The 18456-nt window shown below is 43.1% G+C and overlaps 2 protein-coding genes across 6 annotated transcripts in view; both read right to left on the bottom strand.

The window, feature by feature from the left end:
* The window catches only part of RELN (reelin), a 1116896-nt gene that overhangs the window by 1067290 nt on the left and 31150 nt on the right, over nt 1-18456 (bottom strand). The window lies entirely within an intron of this gene.
* On the bottom strand, nt 13382-15952 carry LOC138676139 (uncharacterized). 2 transcript variants are annotated; one of them, XM_069765106.1, is made up of 3 exons: nt 15145-15952; nt 14911-15021; nt 13382-14463 (listed from the first exon to the last, which is right to left on the bottom strand). In XM_069765106.1, the coding sequence occupies exons 1-3, from the start codon at nt 15910-15912 to the stop codon at nt 13825-13827; spliced, it is 1518 nt and encodes a 505-aa protein (XP_069621207.1). In that variant the 5' UTR covers nt 15913-15952; the 3' UTR covers nt 13382-13824. The 2 variants fall into 2 exon arrangements, with proteins under 2 accessions (XP_069621207.1, XP_069621206.1); XM_069765105.1 differs by having other exon boundaries at nt 14911-15952.

Below are 18456 nucleotides of genomic sequence, written 5' to 3'. Positions count from 1 at the left end.
CGGGCGGCCAGGTAAGTATGAGGGGGGGGAGATCAGGGCACGGGGGGGGCGTCGGAGCACGGGGGGGTGGATCAGATCATGGGGGGGTGGATCGGAACACGGGAGGGAGGATTGGAGCACGGGGAAGGATTGGAGCACGGAGTGGGGGATCGCTGTGCGGGGGGGGGTGGATCGGAGCACGGGGGGGGGGGTCGCTGTGTGCGGGGGGTGGGATCGGAGTGCGGGGGGGTTTGATTGGTGCACGGGGAAGCGGACAGGAGGACGGGGGAGCGGAGCACAGGACGGAGGGGAGCGGACCACAGATCGGGGGGCTGGGGGGCGATCGGAGGAGTGGGGTGGGTGCACATAAGTGTTTCCAGCCATGGCCGATGATATTGCAGCATCGGCCATGGCTGGATTGTAATATTTCACCAGTTTTTTAGGTGAAATATTACAAATCGCTCTGATTGGCAGTTTCACTTTCAACAGCCAATCAGAGCGATCGTAGCCACGAGGGGGTGAAGCCACCCCCCCTGGGCTAAACTACCACTCCCCCTGTCCCTGCAGATCGGGTGAAATGGGAGTTAACCCTTTCACCCGGCCTGCAGGGACGCGATCTTTCCATGACGCATATGCTGCGTCATGGGTCGGAATGGCACCGACTTTCATGACTCAGCGTATGTTAAATGCATGGTTAAAATAATAACTGTTAGGGTGCGTGTCCATTGTCAGGATTACATCCGGATTAGCTGCGGATTGAACACTACGTACAACCGCAGCGTTCAATCCGCAGCAAGGTAATTCACAGGGCCCTATGAATGAGGTGCGGAGATTCCGGATGTGTGCAATGAACACACCAGAATCACGGTGCGTAAAGAAGGGGGCGGCGCTTTGGGCGGAGTGAGTTTTCCGCTCCATCCAAAGCGCCGGCAATCCGGAACGTTGAACCTTACCCTTAGATTGGATTTTTACAGATGCAGTGATACCAACTATTTTTTTTCCTTTATTTTTTACAGTTGGTATCGCCATATCTGAAAAAGTCCAGTTGATTAACCACTGTATGAAGTGCCAGAATTGCATTTTTTTAAACAATGCCACCTCTCTGATAAAAATGTAATAAAAAAGATTAAAATATTGTACATACCCCAAAATGGAACCAGTAACAATATCAGCTCACCATGCAAAAAAAAAAGTCTTAACACATATTTAACTAAAAATAAAAACATTAAGATAGTAAAAATGAATATTTTTTAACCCTGCTGTTCTGTTCGCATTTGCTATACACTTGTACTGTTCCCGGGACAATATGACCCGACCTATTAATTCTTGATTTTTAGCTACTCTAAGTGTTTTATTTTAATACTTTTTTCATTATTATACTGTATGTGAACATGGTTGATCATAAACAAATGAAAAATTTAAATTTAAACTTAATTTATTTATTTTTTTCATAAAAAGGTTACACAGGCTTCTTACAATTATCTTTGATTGTTGGCATTCTGCACACAAATAACAAATAAGCTTTACATTACTATTACTAAAACATGAAATTTAACTTTTTGAAAACAATATTTATAAATCAACAAATGAAAAATCATTAAAACTTAGTTTTTCTTTTTTCTTTCTAAAAAGGTTGAACATGTTCATGCGTTTTTACACTGAACACAATAATAAGACACATGTCCTTTACACAGATATTTTGAACATCCAGCACATGTCAGATTAGTCTTATTGTCACAGGAAGATGGACAGAAGCTACATCTCTTCCTTTTTTTGCTGGTAGCTGTGCTGCTGGTAGTTGTGCTGCTGGAGGCCATGGATGTAGAGTCTCTTTCTTGAGCATGCTGGACACTTTTTAAAATGGCTGTTGCTCCTTCACTTCTGGGGGTCACTTTTCTGCTCTCAATATATGACCTAACCAGGGATTTGCCCAATTCCTCAAGAAATAATCTTTTATGCAGCTTATTCCGATTCCAATCGGCGTCGATTTCTCCCCATAGGACAAATGCATTGTATGCAGAAACGTCAAGTATGTTATAAAATAAAATCATTGGCCACCGATTGGTTTTGCGTTTGCAGGAGTAGCTTTTATGATATTTTCAGAGGACAATCTACCAGCCTGACTAGGCTGCAAGTTCCAAATTACACACTTGTTTTTAGAAGGGATTTCTTGCATCCGGCTAGTTGTCTGGGTATCATGTTCCTCTTCATACTCCACTTCAGAATCCGAATTTTCAACATTGCTTTCCATCTCGCTTATGTGGTCCTCCTCTTTGGACATTATTTCCTATGGGACATCATCTTCTGAATCAGAGGCATTGACCAGCTCTTCCAATTCAGCGTCAGTCAATATTCTTTTTCTAAACATTTTTATCTAAGATTGGAAAAGAAAAGGATAGTTGGAAAGATATGTATTCACAGCGTCAGTCAATAGACATTTTAGAAACATTTTTATCCAAGTTTTGAAAAAAAAAAGAATACCTGTACAGATGTGTATTCACAGCTCAGTGCTCTCTCTCTCACAGATTCCAGTGTCTCTTTCACAGGACTTAGCTTTAGGGTGTAAGTCAAATGACTGGTGTCCAATTTATAAGACAACAGTCTCTTCTCTCACAAACTGAAAATGGATCGTACTAGATAATTACTTGTTTACTGATAAGAACAGTGAAACCACCACCATTTTGAGATGAAGTACACATAAAAAACATAACTTTTGCAGTCAGAAATAATCAGAGACCTGTAGAACAGTATAAAATGCTATTGGGTCATAATGAACAGTACAAGTATAACAATCAGCGTGTAGCAAAAAGTTTCAAATCCTCAAATAAAAAAATCTACAGGGTCTCAAAAATCATTTCGGGTCATATTGACACGAACAGTACAGCAGGATTAAACTTCAAAGTTTTTTTCTCAACATTAACATAAAAAAAAATCCAAATTTCAAAAAACTGACCATCACATCCAAACATAGACTAAGTGTGAACAGGTGCTGAACCTAGAGTCACCAACTCATACATACAAACAAAAAAGGCAGCACTCTGTAGCGCCAAAGCATGCAAATATGAAATATAGTTGTATATGAGTTGTTGACTCTAGGTTCAGCACCTGTTCACACTTAGTCTATGTTTGGATGTGACTGTCAGTTTTTTTTGAAATTTGTATTCATTAGCCTTCTGACTGAGCACTCCACCTTTTAGCCACAGGTGTGTTAATTACAGCAGGACCACTACCCTCCACAGGGAGAGATTTTAGTTTAAGAGAGGACTCACATTAGGTTCCCATTCAGATGAAGACTTTATTCTAAGAGAGGAATGGCAGTATTAGGTCCTGGAAAAGAAAAATGCCTTACCGTGGCTTCCAGGTACACATGAATTGGCCAATTTATGCGCTAAGCTTTCTCAATTTTTTATATTTCTAGTGTAGTAATGCAATTCAATTTTCATATTTCATATTTGCACGCTATGGCGCTACAGAGTGCTGCCTGTTTTGTTTGTATAAAAAAAAATCCATGCAAATTTGGAATTGCCATAATTATACTAACCTAACTATAAGCTTAACTATAGCAATTGTTACCATCCACCTCTCGTGTCTCCCCTTTTCCCCATAGTTTGTAAGCTTGCGAGCAGGGCCCTCATTCCTCCTGGTATCTGTTTTGAACTGTATTTCTGTTATGCTGTAATGTCTATTGTCTGTACAAGTCCCCTCTATAATTTGTAAAGCGCTGCGGAATATGTTGGCGCTATACAAATAAAAATTATTATAACCTGGAGAATCGTGTTACTTACCAGGTAATTATTGCCACACAATGAACACCATGAACAATACCCACAAGAAACTGAGAAACTGTGCTTAGTCACTACATGTTTTTATTGCATTCTGGGGAGGGACGCCATTTCAATTTGTCTCAGCAGGAAAGCTAGAATCAGAACTGCCAGCAGTCTTTGGTGACACTGTTCACATGTCAGTATCACAATGCAGTCGACAACAAACAAAACGGTTCTGCACTTTATTCACCCTGTTATTTTGTAAACACCCAAAAGTCGAGGGGAAGAGTCAGATAATTGTGAGCAGATTCTTCCCACATTTACTGTAGTTGTAATGCGAATTACCATTACAATTGGTTTATATCTCAAATGTCAGCAGCTGCTCCCCCCAGTTAAAATATCAAAGTTTTTCAAATAATTTTTCATATTGTATACCATAGAAAAATATTACAATATTTTCTCCGAAAGGCAAACATTAAAACTAAATCAATACAAGTTTTTTTTTAAATAGCTTTTTAAGGTTTTATGATACATTCCCATCAAGGTTAAGTTCCAAAGTTAAGCTTTTGGTGAATCTTTGGCTTCATTTTTTCACTATGCCAAAAATGCAGCATCTTAGAGTGTTTTCACATTGTTTTGTTACATATTCGGGGGCCCTGCCTGGGCTTACATCCGGGAATGTCACAAAAGTACTATCAATTTTCGGTGCAGACCCGAGATCCCGACGCAAACTGGAGCAGTGAGCACTTGCGCTCAACACTAATGACAACATATTCATAATGACAACATAATGTTATCAAATTCTGTGTCATACCTGTGGGTTCAAAATGCTCACTATACCCCTGGATAAAATCCTTGATGGGTGTATTTTTCAAAATGGGGTAACTTGTGTGAGGTTTCCACTGTTTAGGCACATCATGGGCTCTCCAATACAAAATGGCGTCCGCTATTGATTACAGCCTATTTTTGCTTTCAAAAAGTCAAAGGATGATACTTCCCTTCTGAGCCCTGCAGTGCGCCAAAACAGTAGATTTCCCCCAGATATGGGGTATTGGCGTACTCAGGAGAAATTGTTACCCTTGTGAAAATAGTTTGGATCTAAAGTTAATTTTTTGTGAAAAAAAGTTAAATGTTTACTTTTTTCCATCCATGTTGCTTCAATTCTCGTGAAGCAACTGAAGGGTTAATGAACTTCTTGAATGTGACCTTGAGGGGTGCAGTTTTCAGAATGGTGTCACTTTTGGGTACTTCTTGTCATATCAAAGTAACTTCAAATGTGATATGGTCCCTAAAAAAATGGTTTTGTAAATTTTGTTGAAAAAATGAGATATCACTGATCACATTTTAAAACTTGTAATTTCCGAATAAAAAAAAATTATGCTTCCAAAATTGTGCTGATGTAAAGTAGAAATGTGGGAAATGTTATTTATAAATTACTAGCTGAAGAGCCCGGCGTTGCCTGGGCATAGTAAATATCTGTGGTTAGTTATAGCACCTCACTTCTCTTATTTTTCCCATCACGCCTCTCATTTTCCCAATCACATCTTTAATTTTCCCCCTCACATCTCTCATTTTCTCCCTCACACCTCTCATTTTCTCCCTCACTCCTCTGATTCCCCCCTAACACTTGTCATTTCAACCTCACATCTGTCATTTTCTGATCACTCCACTATTTTTCCTCACTCCTCTCATTTTGCACTCACACCTTTTCATTTTCACCTCACACCTCAGTATATACATGTTTGTCATCTTCCTTATATATAGTATACATCTGTATGTCATCTCCTGTATATAGTATATACCTGTATGTCATCTCCTCTGTATATAGTATATACCTGTGTGTCATCTCCCCTGTATATAGTATATATCTGTGTGTCATCTCCTCCTGTATATAGTATATACATGCATGTCATCTATATATAGCATATACCTGTATGTCATCTCCTCCTGTATATAGTATATACCTGTAGGTCATCTGCTCCTGTATATAGTATATACCTGTGTGTCATCTCCTCCTGTATATATATGTACCTGTATGTCATGTCCTCCTCTATATAGTATATACCTGTGTGTCATCTCTCCTGTATATAGTATATATCTGTGTGTCATCTCCCCTGTATATAGTATATACCTGTGTGTCATCTCCTCCTGTATTAGACCTCGTTCACACGTTATTTGCTCAGTATTTTTACCTCAGTATTTGTAAGCTAAATTGGCAGCCTGATAAATCCCCAGCCAACAGGAAGCCCTCCCCCTGGCAGTATATATTAGCTCACACATACACATAATAGACAGGTCATGTGACTGACAGCTGCCGTATTTCCTATATGGTACATTTGTTGTAGTTTGTCTGCTTATTAATCAGATTTTTATTTTTGAAGGATAATACCAGACTTGTGTGTGTTTTAGGGCGAGTTTCGTTTGTCAAGTTGTGTGTGTTGAGTTGCATGTGGCGACATGCATGTAGCGACTTTTGTGAGATGAGTTGTGTGGCAACATGCGTGTAGCAACTTTTTGTGTGTCGAGTTGCATGTGACAGGTTAGTGTAGCAAGTTGTGTGCAGCAAGTTTTGCGCATGGCGAGTTTTGCGCGTGGCGAGTTTTATGTGTGGTGCCTTTTGAGTATGTGCAAGTTTTGTGTGCGGCAACTTTTGCATGTATTGCAACTTTTGTGCATGTGGCAATTTTTCCGCGTGTGCAAGTTTTGCGTGTAGCGAGTTTTCCATGAGGTGAGTTTTGCACTTGTGGCGAGTTTTGCAAGAGCCTAGTTTTTGCATGTGGCGAGTTCTGCGCGTGGCGAGTTTTGAGCGGCGACTTTTGTGTTTCGACTTATGTGGCGAGGTTGGTGTATTTGTGGTGAAATGTGTGCTGAGGGTAATATGTGTTCAAGCACGAGGTAGTGTGTGGCGCATTTTGTGTGTGTGTTCATATCCCCGTGTGTGGTGAGTATCCCATGTCGGGGCCCCACCTTAGCAACTGTACGGTATATACTCTTTGGCGCCATCGCGCTCATTCTTTAAGTCCCCCTTATTCACATCTGGCAGCTGTCAATTTGCCTCCTACACTTTTCCTTTCATTTTTTCCCATTATGTAGATAGGGGCAAAATTGTTTGGTGAATTGGGAAGCGCGGGTTTAAAATTTCGCTTCACAACATAGCCTATGACGCTCTCGGGGTCCAGACGTGTGACTGTGCAAAATTTTGTGGCTGTAGCTGCGACGGTGCAGATGCCAATCCCGGACATACATACATACACACACACACACATTCAGCTTTATATATTAGACTAGCTGAAGAGCCCGGCGTTGCCTGGGCATAGTAAATACTAAATATCTGTGGTTAGTTATAGCACCACACTTCTCTTATTTTCCCCCTCACTCCTTATTTTCCCCCTCACTCCTTATTTTCCCCCTCACTCCTTATTTTCCCCCTCACTCCTTATTTTCCCCCTCACTCCTTATTTTCCCCCTCACTCCTTATTTTCCCCCTCACTCCTTATTTTCCCCCTCACTCCTTATTTTCCCCCTCACTCCTTATTTTCCCCCTCACTCCTTATTTTCCCCCTCACTCCTCTCATTCCCCCCTAACACTTGTCATTTCGACCTCACATCTGTCATTTTCTGATCACTCTACTATTTTCCCTCACTCCTCTCATTTTCACCTCAGTATATACATGTTTATCATCTCCCTTATATATAGTATACACCTGTATGTCATCTCCTGTATATAGTATATACCTGTATGTCATCTCCCCTGTATATAGTATATACCTGGATGTCATCTCCTTCTATATGTCATCTCCTCCTGTATACAGTATATACCTGTGTGTCATCTCCCCTGTATATAGTATATATCTGTGTCATCTCCTCCTGTATATAGTATATACCTGTATGTCATCTTCTATATATAGCATATACCTGTATGTCATCTGCTCCTATATATAGTATATACCTGTATGTCATCTCCTCCTGTATATATATGTACCTGTATTTCATCTCCTCCTCTATATAGTATATACCTGTGTGTCATCTCTCCTGTATATAGTATATATCGGTGTGTCATCTTCCCTGTATATAGTATATACCTGTGTGTCATCTCCTCCTGTATTAGACCTCGTTCACACGTTATTTGCTCAGTATTTTTACCTCAGTATTTGTAAGCTAAATTGGCAGCCTGATAAATCCCCAGCCAACAAGAAGCCCTCCCCCCTGGCAGTATATATTAGCTCACACATACACATAATAGACAGGTCATGTGACTGACAGCTGCTGTATTTCCTATATGGTACATTTGTTGCTCTTGTAGTTTGTCTGCTTATTAATCAGAATTTTATTTTTGAAGGCTAATACCAGACTTGTGTGTGTTTTAGGGCGAGTTTCGTTTGTCAAGCTGTGTGTGTTGAGTTGCGTGTGGCGACATGCATGTAGCGACTTTTGTGGGATGAGTTTTGTGTGGCAACATGCGTGTAGCAACTTTTTGTGTGTCGAGTTGCATGTGACAGGCTAGTGTAGCAAGTTGTGTGCAGCAAGTTTTGCGCATGGCGAGTTTTGCGCATGGCGAGTTTTATGTGTGGTGCCTTTTGAGTATGTGCAAGTTTTGTGTGGGGCAACTTTTGCATGTGTTGCAACTTTTGTGCACGTGGCAATTTTTCCGCGTGTGCAAGTTTTGCGTGTGGTGAGATTTCCATGAGGTGAGTTCTGCACTTGTGGCGAGTTTTGCGTGAGCCTAGTTTTTGCATGTGGCGAGTTTTGCGCGTGGCAAGTTTTGCGCGTGGCGAGTTTTGAGCGGCGACTTTTGTGTTTTTAATTTTATGTGGCGAGGATGGTGTATGTGTGGTGAAAATGTGTGCTGAGGGTGGTATATGTGTTCAAGCACGTGGTAGTGTGTGGCGCATTTTGTGTGTGTGTTCATATCCCCGTGTGTGGTGAGTATCCCATGTCGGGGCCCCACCTTAGCATCTGTACGGTATATACTCTTTGCCGCCATCGCTCTCACTCTTTAAGTCCCCCTTGTTCACATCTGGCAGCTGTCAATTTGCCTCCAACACTTTTCCTTTCACTTTTCCCCATTATGTAGATAGGGGCAAAATTGTTTGGTGAATTGGAACGCGCGGGGTTAAAATTTCGCCTCACAACATACCCTATGACGCTCTCGGGGTCCAGACGTGTGACTGTGCAAAATTTTGTGGCTGTAGCTGCGACGGTGCAGATGCCAATCCCGGACATACATACATACACACACACACATTCAGCTTTATATATTAGACTAGCTGAAGAGCCCGGCGTTGCCTGGGCATAGTAAATATCTGTGGTTAGTTATAGCACCTCACTTCTCTTATTTTCCCATCACGCCTCTCATTTTCCCAATCACATCTTTAATTTTCCCCCTCACATCTCTCATTTTCTCCCTCACACCTCTCATTTTCTCCCTCACTCCTCTCATTCCCGCCTAACACTTGTCATTTCGACCTCACATCTGTCATTTTCCGATCACTACACTATTTTCCCTCACTTCTCTCATTTTGCACTCACACCTTTTCATTTTCACCTTACACCTCTCATTTTCACCTCAGTATATACATGTTTGTCATCTCCCTTATATATAGTATACACCTGTATGTCATCTCCTGTGTATAGTATATACCTGTATGTCATCTTCCCTGTATATAGTATATACCTGCTGTGTGTCATCTCCCCTGTATATAGTATATACCTGTATGTCATCTCCTCCTATATATAGTATATACCTGTGTCATCTCCTCCTATATATAGTATATACCTGTATGTCATCTCCTCCTATATATAGTATATACCTGTATGTCATCTCCTTCTATATATAGTATATACCTGTATGTCATCTCCTCCTGTATATAGTATATACCTGTGTGTCATCTCCCCTGTATATAGTATATATCTGTGTGTCATCTCCTTCTGTATATAGTATATACCTGTATGTCATCTTCTATATATAGCATATACCTGTATGTCATCTCCTCCTGTATATAGTATATACCTGTAGGTAATCTGCTCCTGTATATAGTATATACCTGTATGTCATCTCCTCCTTTATATAGTATATACAGTGGGGCAAAAAAGTATTTAGTCAGTCAGCAATAGTGCAAGTACCACCACTTAAAAAGATGAGAGGTGTTTGTAATTTACATCATAGGTAGACCTCAACTATGGGAGACAAACTGAGAAAAAAAATCCAGAAAATCACATTGTCTGTTTTTTTAACATTTTTTTTTGCATATTATGGTGGAAAATAAGTATTTGGTCAGAAACAAACAATCAAGATTTCTGGCTCTCACAGACCTGTAACTTCTTCTTTAAGAGTCTCCTCTTTCCTCCACTCATTACCTGTAGTAATGGCACCTGTTTAAACTTGTTATCAGTATAAAAAGACACCTGTGCACACCCTCAAACAGTCTGACTCCAAACTCCACTATGGTGAAGACCAAAGAGCTGTCAAAGGACACCAGAAACAAAATTGTAGCCCTGCATCAGGCTGGGAAGACTGAATCTGCAATAGCCAACCAGCTTGGAGTGAAGAAATCAACAGTGGGAGCAATAATTAGAAAATGGAAGACATACAAGACCACTGATAATCTCCCTCGATCTGGGGCTCCACGCAAAATCCCACTCCGTGGGGTCAGAATGATCACAAGAACGGTGAGCAAAAATCCCAGAACCACGCGGGGGGACCTAGTGAATGAACTGCAGAGAGCTGGGACCAATGTAACAAGGCCTACCATAAGGAACACACTACGCCACCATGGACTCAGATCCTGCAGTGCCAGACTTGTCCCACTGCTTAAGCCAGTACATGTCTGGGCCCGTCTGAAGTTTGCTAGAGAGCATTTGGATGATCCAGAGGAGTTTTGGGAGAATGTCCTATGGTCTGATGAAACCAAACTGGAACTGTTTGGTAGAAACACAACTTGTCGTGTTTGGAGGAAAAACAATACTGAGTTGCATCCATCAAACACCATACCTACTGTAAAGCATGGTGGTGGAAACATCATGCTTTGGGGCTGTTTCTCTGCAAAGGGGCCAGGACGACTGATCCGGGTACATGAAAGAATGAATGGGACCATGTATCATGAGATTTTGAGTGCAAACCTCCTTCCATCAGCAAGGGCATTGAAGATGAAACGTGGCTGGGTCTTTCAACATGACAATGATCCAAAGCACACCGCCAGGGCAACGAAGGAGTGGCTTCGTAAGAAGCATTTCCAGGTCCTGGAGTGGCCTGGCCAGTCTCCAGATCTCAACCCTATAGAAAACCTTTGGAGGGAGTTGAAAGTCCGTGTTGCCAAGCGAAAAGCCAAAAACATCACTGCTCTAGAGGAGATCTGCATGGAGGAATGGGCCAACATACCAACAACAGTGTGTGGCAACCTTGTGAAGACTTACAGAAAACGTTTGACCTCTGTCATTGCCAACAAAGGATATATTACAAAGTATTGAGATGAAATTTTGTTTCTGACCAAATACTTATTTTCCACCATAATATGCAAATAAAATGTTAAAAAAAACAGACAATGTGATTTTCTGGATTTTTTTTCTCAGTTTGTCTCCCATAGTTGAGGTCTATCTATGATGTAAATTACAGACGCCTCTCATCTTTTAAAGTGGTGGAACTTGCACTATTGCTGACTGACTAAATACTTTTTTGCCCCACTGTACCTGTGTGTCATCTCCCCTGTATATAGTATATACCTGTGTGATCTCCTGTATTAGACCTCGTTAACACGTTATTTGCTCAGTATTTTTACCTCAGTATTTGTAAGATAAATTGGCAGCCTGATAAATCCCCAGCCAACAGGAAGCCCTCCCCCTGGCAGTATATATTAGCTCACACATACACATAATAGACAGGTTATGTGACTGACAGCTGCCGTATTTCCTATATGGTACATTTGTTGCTCTTGTAGTTTGTCTGCTTATTAATCAGAATTTTATTTTTGAAGGCTAATATCAGACTTGTGTGTGTTTTAGGGCGAGTTTCGTTTGTAAAGTTGTGTGTGTTGAGTTGTGTGTGGCGACATGCATGTAGCGACTTTTGTGAGATGAGTTGTGTGGCAACATGCGTGTAGCAACTTTTTGTGTGTCGAGTTGCATGTGACAGGTTAGTGTAGCAAGTTGTGTGCAGCAAGTTTTGCGCATGGCGAGTTTTGCACGTGGTGAGTTTTATGTCTGGTGCCTTTTGAGTATGTGCAAGTTTTGTGTGAGGCAACTTTTGCACGTGTTGCAAATTTTGTGCATGTGGCAATTTTTCCGCATGTGCAAGTTTTGCGTGTGGCGAGTTTTCCATGAGGTGAGTTTTGCACTTGTGGCGAGTTTTGCGTGAGCCTATTTTTTGCATGTGGCGAGTTTTGCGCGTGGTGAGTTTTGAGCGGCGACTTTTGTGTTTCGACTTTTATGTGGCGAGGTTGGTGTATGTGTGGTGAAATGTGTGCTGAGGGTGGTATATGTGTTCAAGCTCGTGGTAGTGTGTGGCGCATTTTGTGTGTGTGTTCATATCCCCGTGTGTGGTGAGTATCCCATGTCGGGGTCCCACCTTAGCAACTGTACGGTATATACTCTTTGGCGCCATCGCTCTCATTCTTTAAGTCCCCCTTGTTCACATCTGGCAGCTGTCAATTTGCCTCCAACACTTTTCCTTTCACTTTTCCCCATTATGTAGATAGGGGAAAAGCCGGATTACTCACCGGTAATACTCTTTTAGTGAGTCCACGACAGCACCCCACTGGAGAGAGGGATCCGCCCCGCAGGAACAGGAAACCTACCGAGAAATAAAAGGGGGCGGTCCGCCTCTCCTCCTCAGTTTTGATTTCAGAGTACCCGGAGGACCGCCAGTATTAGGCAAATATAATTTATTTCATTTTCAAACTTATTTGCTCATGTATGATTAAAAGAATTTTACTCAATAGTAAGTACTATATTAATATAGGGAGGGATATAAGAGGGTGCTGTCGTGGACTCACTAAAAGAGTATTACCGGTGAGTAATCCGGCTTTTCCCCTTTCGCCACGACAGCACCCCAAGGGAGATCTTACAGAGACCATCACCTAGGGGGGGACCACCGTGCTGAGGACAGTCCTGCCAAAGTCTAGGTCAGAAGTTGACGATAGGTCAAGCCTATAGTGATTATAGAATGTAGAGGGATTTGACCATGTTGCCGCCTTACATATAGTCTTAATTGGGACCTCTCCCCTTTCTGCCCAGGAGGATGCCATAGCTCTGGTAGAGTGCGCTGTTATGCCTTCCGGAGGGTTTTCTTTACTCGCGGAATAGGCCAGTCTGATAGACTCTCTGATCCACCGGGTCAACGTGCTTTTCGTTATTCCATGACCCTTCTTGTGACCCTGGAAGGAAATAAACAGAGCCCTACACTGTCGCCAGCTACAGGTTCTTTCAATGTACTTTAACACTACTCTTTTAACATCTAGAGTGTGGTACTTTTGTTCTTCAGGAGTGGAAGGATTACTGAAGAAAGAGGGCAAGATTATTTCCTGAGACCTATGGAATGTCTTAGCTACTTTGGGAAGGTAGGAAGGGTCTGGTTTAAGGACCAACTTATCCTGAAAAGTTAGCAGGAAAGGTGGATCTATAGAGAGTGCTTGGATGTCACTGATCCTCCTGGCTGAAGTCAGTGCTACCAAGAGGGCCGTTTTTAGTGATAGAATCTTGATTGGTATTGAATCTATTGGTTCAAATGGAGAGTCTGTTAGGGCTTGTAAAACTAAGTTTAGATCCCAGGGAGGAACTCTAGGTATATTAACTGGATTTATCCGTTCACAGGCTGTAATAAATCGGGATACCCATCTATTCCCCGCAATGTTATGGCCATAGAGAGCTCCTAGTGCTGAAACATGAACTTTTAAGGTGTTTGCAGTTAAACCTAGTTCTCTCCCTTTTTGAAGAAATTCCAGGATAGACTGTATCGGAATTTCTGACGTATTTGAAGATGTATGGAATTGTAGGAATTTCTTCCATATTTTTGTGTAAATTTTTGTAGTGGAAGGTTTTCTACTCTGGAGGAGCGTGTTTATCAATCCCTCCGAGAACCCCCTTGATTTTAGCATCTGCCTCTCAAATTCCAGGCCGTGAGATGTAGACTGTCCACTTGAGGGTGGAAAAATGGACCCTGGAAGAGAAGATTGGGTGTTGAGGGGAGGACCCAAGGATCTGAGACCGACATGGTTTGCAGCCACGAGAACCATGGTCTCTTGGGCCAGAATGGAGCTATTAGTATCACCCTCGCTTCTTCGGTTCTGATTTTGCGAATGATTTGGGGTAGTAGTATGATCGGCGGAAAAGCATATGCTAGACTGAACTGCCAAGGGGCTTGGAGAGCGTCCAGAATGTCCGGATGATCCGCTAGAGATAGGGAGGCAAATTTCCGGACTTTTTTGTTTCTCCTTGTGGCGAAGAGATCTACTTGAGGTTGACCCCATAGGGATACTATATCTTGAAAAATCTGCTGGTTTAGGCACCACTCCCCTTGTTTCAAGGTGTGTCGACTTAAGAAGTCTGCCTGCTGGTTGTTTTCCCCTCTTATATGCAGTGCAGTAAGGGATGTTAGGTGACTTTCTGCTAGATTCAGGATCTCTGTAGCAGAAGACATCAGAGTCTCTGATCGCGTGCCTCCTTGCCTGTTTAGATACGCCACTGTGGTGGTGTTGTCGGAAAGGATTCTGACGTCTTTCCCTCGTAGCTGTGGGAGAAAATGGCATAAGGCGTATTTTACTGCATTTAATTCTTTAACATTAGAGGAGTAGCAGCTTTCCTCCATGTTCCATAACCCTTGGCAAAAATCATTCCCCATATGAGCGCCCCATCCATGAGGACTGGCGTCCGTGGTTATGGTATGAGATGGCGTTATCATCCATGGAACACCACTCATTAAATGGTCTGAATTCAGCCACCACGTTAAGGAAGTTAAAACTTCCTGAGATAAGGTTATTTTCACATTTAGGTGACCAGATAACCGTCTATCTTCTTGTAAAATCTGGTGTTGCAGTGTACGGGAATGATGTTGAGCCCATTTTACCGCAGGTATACAAGAGATAAGAGATCCTAGTAAGGACATAGCTTGTCTTAGGGATATACGTGGATTGTTTATTGCCGCTAGGACTTTGTGTTTGATCAGTAGTATTTTTACCTGAGGCAGGAGACACTTTTGAGATACGGAGTCTAGATGGAACCCCAAGAACGCCTGACAGGATAGCGGAGTGAGTCTGGATTTGTTGGTATTGATTATCCAGCCTAGATCCTGTAGAGAGGAAATTGCATGAGCCAAACGATCAGCACATTGAGTAACTGAATTTCCAATGACCAAAAAGTCATCCAGATAGGGAACAATTAAGGTTTCTTTTTGGCGAAGGTAGGCCATCACCTCTAGCATTATCTTGGTGAAGATCCTCGGTGCTGTTGAAAGGCCGAAGGGCATGGCTGTATATTGGAAATGATGAACCTCGCCATTGATTGTCACTGCTACTCTGAGGTACTTTTGGTATCTGTCATGGATAGGGAGATGATAATAAGCATCTTTCAAATCAATGCCCCCCATCATACAGTTTGGAAAGAGGAGTTTTATAGTGGATCTAATGGATTCCATCTTGAATGTATGGTTTTTAACAAATGAATTGAGTTTAAGGTTTATGATGGTCCTGAAAGAACCGTCGGGTTTAGAAATCAGGAAAAAGGGAGAGTAGAATCCTCTGCCTTCCTGACCCTCGGGGACTTGCACTAAAACCCGCTTTGATAATAGGGTTTGAATTTCTAGCTCTAGAGCCTGCTGTTGTGCGGGCGAGCTGAGGGATGTTATAATATATGACTCGTGGGGAACACGAGAGAATTGTAGTTTAATTCCATCTCGGATGATGTTTAAAACCCACGAGCTAGATGTTACTTTTTCCCATTGGGTGGCGAAAAATTTCAGTCTGCCCCCTACTGGTATATCCTCAGAATTTATTGTCTTTTGGGGGGTTGGGTCTTCTAAACATGGTACCTCTTTGCCTGTCCTCTTTAGCAGTCCATGTTGTAGACCTATCCGTTTGCCTCCTTTTACCAAACGGTCTCCTCTTAAAGGCTCTCCTGTAAAAGGGAATAGAGGAATCAGGGAAAGCTTTCTTCCTGTCCTTTGCCTTTTTGAGTATCTCATCTAAGGTTTTACCAAAGAGGTACTCACCCTCACATGGGATTGCGCATATTTTGGATTTAGACTGCGCGTCCCCTTTCCAACTTTTCATCCAAAGTGCGCATCTTGCATTGTTCACAAGACCTGCGGATCTCGCTGCTAGCCGAAGAGAGTCGGCAGATGCGTCCGCCATAAAAGCTGCTGCTCCACGTATTAAGGGGATGGCCGCTCGAAGTTTCTCTCTTGAAACTTTATTTTCGATCTGCTGGTCCAACTGATCAATCCAAATGATCATCGACCGGGCAGCGCAGGTGCTGGCTACTGCAGGTTTAAAAATTCCTGTAGCCGCTTCCCAAGATCGTTTAAGGGACGATTCAGCTTTACGATCTAATGGATCGACCAGAAGTCCCGCATCCTCCACAGGCAGAGTGGATTGCTTGGAGGTAGAAGCTACGGCTGCATCGACCTTAGGAACTTTGGTCCATGTAAGGAGCTCCTCATCACTAAACGGATATTTACGTTTAGACGCGGAGGGCAAAAAGCTTCTTTGATCCTGCTTCTCCCACTCTTTTAATTAATGCTTTCACCGCTGGTATAACCGGAAAACATCTCCTCTTTCTCTCTGCCAAACTCGCAAACATAATTTCCTGCGTGGTTTGCGCACCCTTTACCTCCTCACACCCCATGGTATTGCAGATTGACTTTACCAAGTTGTCCACACTGTCTAAGGGGAAACATGAACGCCCCTCGATTTCTGATGAAGATGATGATGATGATGATAGGGAGGCTTCTGACAGTACAGTCTGGTCACTTTCAGAGTCTGATATAAGTGTTGGTGTTTTGGACTTAGCTTTACGCGGTTTTTCCTGGGTCATATTTTTTAGCTCCTCTCTAATAATGGCCCGTAAGTCCGTAACGGACACTGTCGCTCCCTGAGTTGTTTCCTTAAAACAGTCCTTGCACAGTTTTTTGGGGTACGAGTCCGGAAGGGGCTGGCTACACAAGGCGCATTCCTTATGTTTGGACTTTTGTCGTTTTTTTAGACTGGGCGTAATAAGTAGCGAGAGAGAGAGAAAAGAGAGAGAAATAGGGAGATAACGTCAGCTTAATAGGCAGAGTTTTAACACTCACCCAGTGAAGCGAATAGTACCGGATCAGAAGGCCGAGATCCTGTTCTGGAACCGTCACTCTTACGAGCGGACTCCGAGGATCCTTTGGTGTGATCTTTGGAGGGGGGCACTGGATCTCCAGCTGTGGGGTCCATGGCACCTGGGGATGACATCTCTGCATCGCCGCATTATTGTTTCTGGGCGTTTTTAAATAGTGCGCCCTTTTTCCTTTTTTTTTCTTCCCCGCTGCGCAATGCGTATGCGCGGGTCGCCGCTGGCTCCCCCGCCCCAGATCCGGCCTAGGCGCCCCGGAAGTGACTCCTTCAGTCCGGGGTAGCCAGTATTGCGGCGGTCGGCGCATGCGCGGTCCGGGATTCAGCGCCGGACCGCAATGGAGGTTCTCTTACCCGCTCCTGGCCGCACCGCTCGCAGGAGAAGACGCCGGGCGGCCCTCCCCGGACCCGGCCGTCTGCTCTATCCACCAGCTGAGGAGGGAGCCGTCTAACGGAACTCTCCCGACGCTGCTTCTGAGCTGCAGCCCCTGCCGTTCTCACGGACACCGCACAGGCGGCATGCTAGCCCAGGTATGTTAAAGTCGTCCTGTCGTTCCTGGATTGTTCCCGCAGGAACAGGAAACCTAAACTGAGGAGGAGAGGCGGACCGCCCCCTTTTATTTCTCGGTAGGTTTCCTGTTCCTGCGGGGCGGATCCCTCTCTCCAGTGGGGTGCTGTCGTGGCGAAAGGGAAAAAATAGTTTGGTGAATTGGAAAGCGCGGAGCTAAAATTTCACCTCACAACATAACCTATGACGCTCTCAGGGTCCAGACGTGTGACTGTGCAAAATTTTGTTTCTGTAGCTGCGACGTCTCCAACACTTTTCCTTTCACTGTTTTCCCCATTATGTAGATAGGGGCAAAATTGTTTGGTGAATTGGAAAGCGCGGGGTTAAAATTTCACCTCACAACGTAGCCTATGACGCTCTCAGGGTCCAGACGTGTGACTGTGCAAAATTTTGTTTCTGTAGCTGCGACGTCTCCAACACTTTTCCTTTCACTGTTTTCCCCATTATGTAGATAGGGGCAAAATTGTTTGGTGAATTGGAACGCGCGGGGTTAAAATTTCGCCTCACAATATAGCCTATGACGCTCTCGGGGTCCAGACGTGTGACTGTGCAAAATTTTGTGGCTGTAGCTGCGACGGTGCAGATGCCAATCCCGGACATACACACATACACACACATTCAGCTTTATATAGTAGAAGATTTTGTGTGACATAACACTTTAAATTAAGTCATATCACAGAAATTTTACTACTATCATGAAGTACTATATGCCACAAAAAAAAGTAACTCAGAATCAGTAGAATCCATTGAAGCATTCCAGAGTTATTACCACGTAAACTGTAAAGGAAGCCAGGTCCCAGCACTCATGTGTTGGATAATCTCTTTTATATTTCAGTGT

The sequence above is a fragment of the Ranitomeya imitator genome, chromosome 4 (genome assembly GCF_032444005.1).
Source record: "Ranitomeya imitator isolate aRanImi1 chromosome 4, aRanImi1.pri, whole genome shotgun sequence".
NCBI classification, from domain to species: Eukaryota; Metazoa; Chordata; class Amphibia; order Anura; family Dendrobatidae; genus Ranitomeya; species Ranitomeya imitator.
This window is presented reverse-complemented; position numbering and strand designations above follow the sequence as displayed.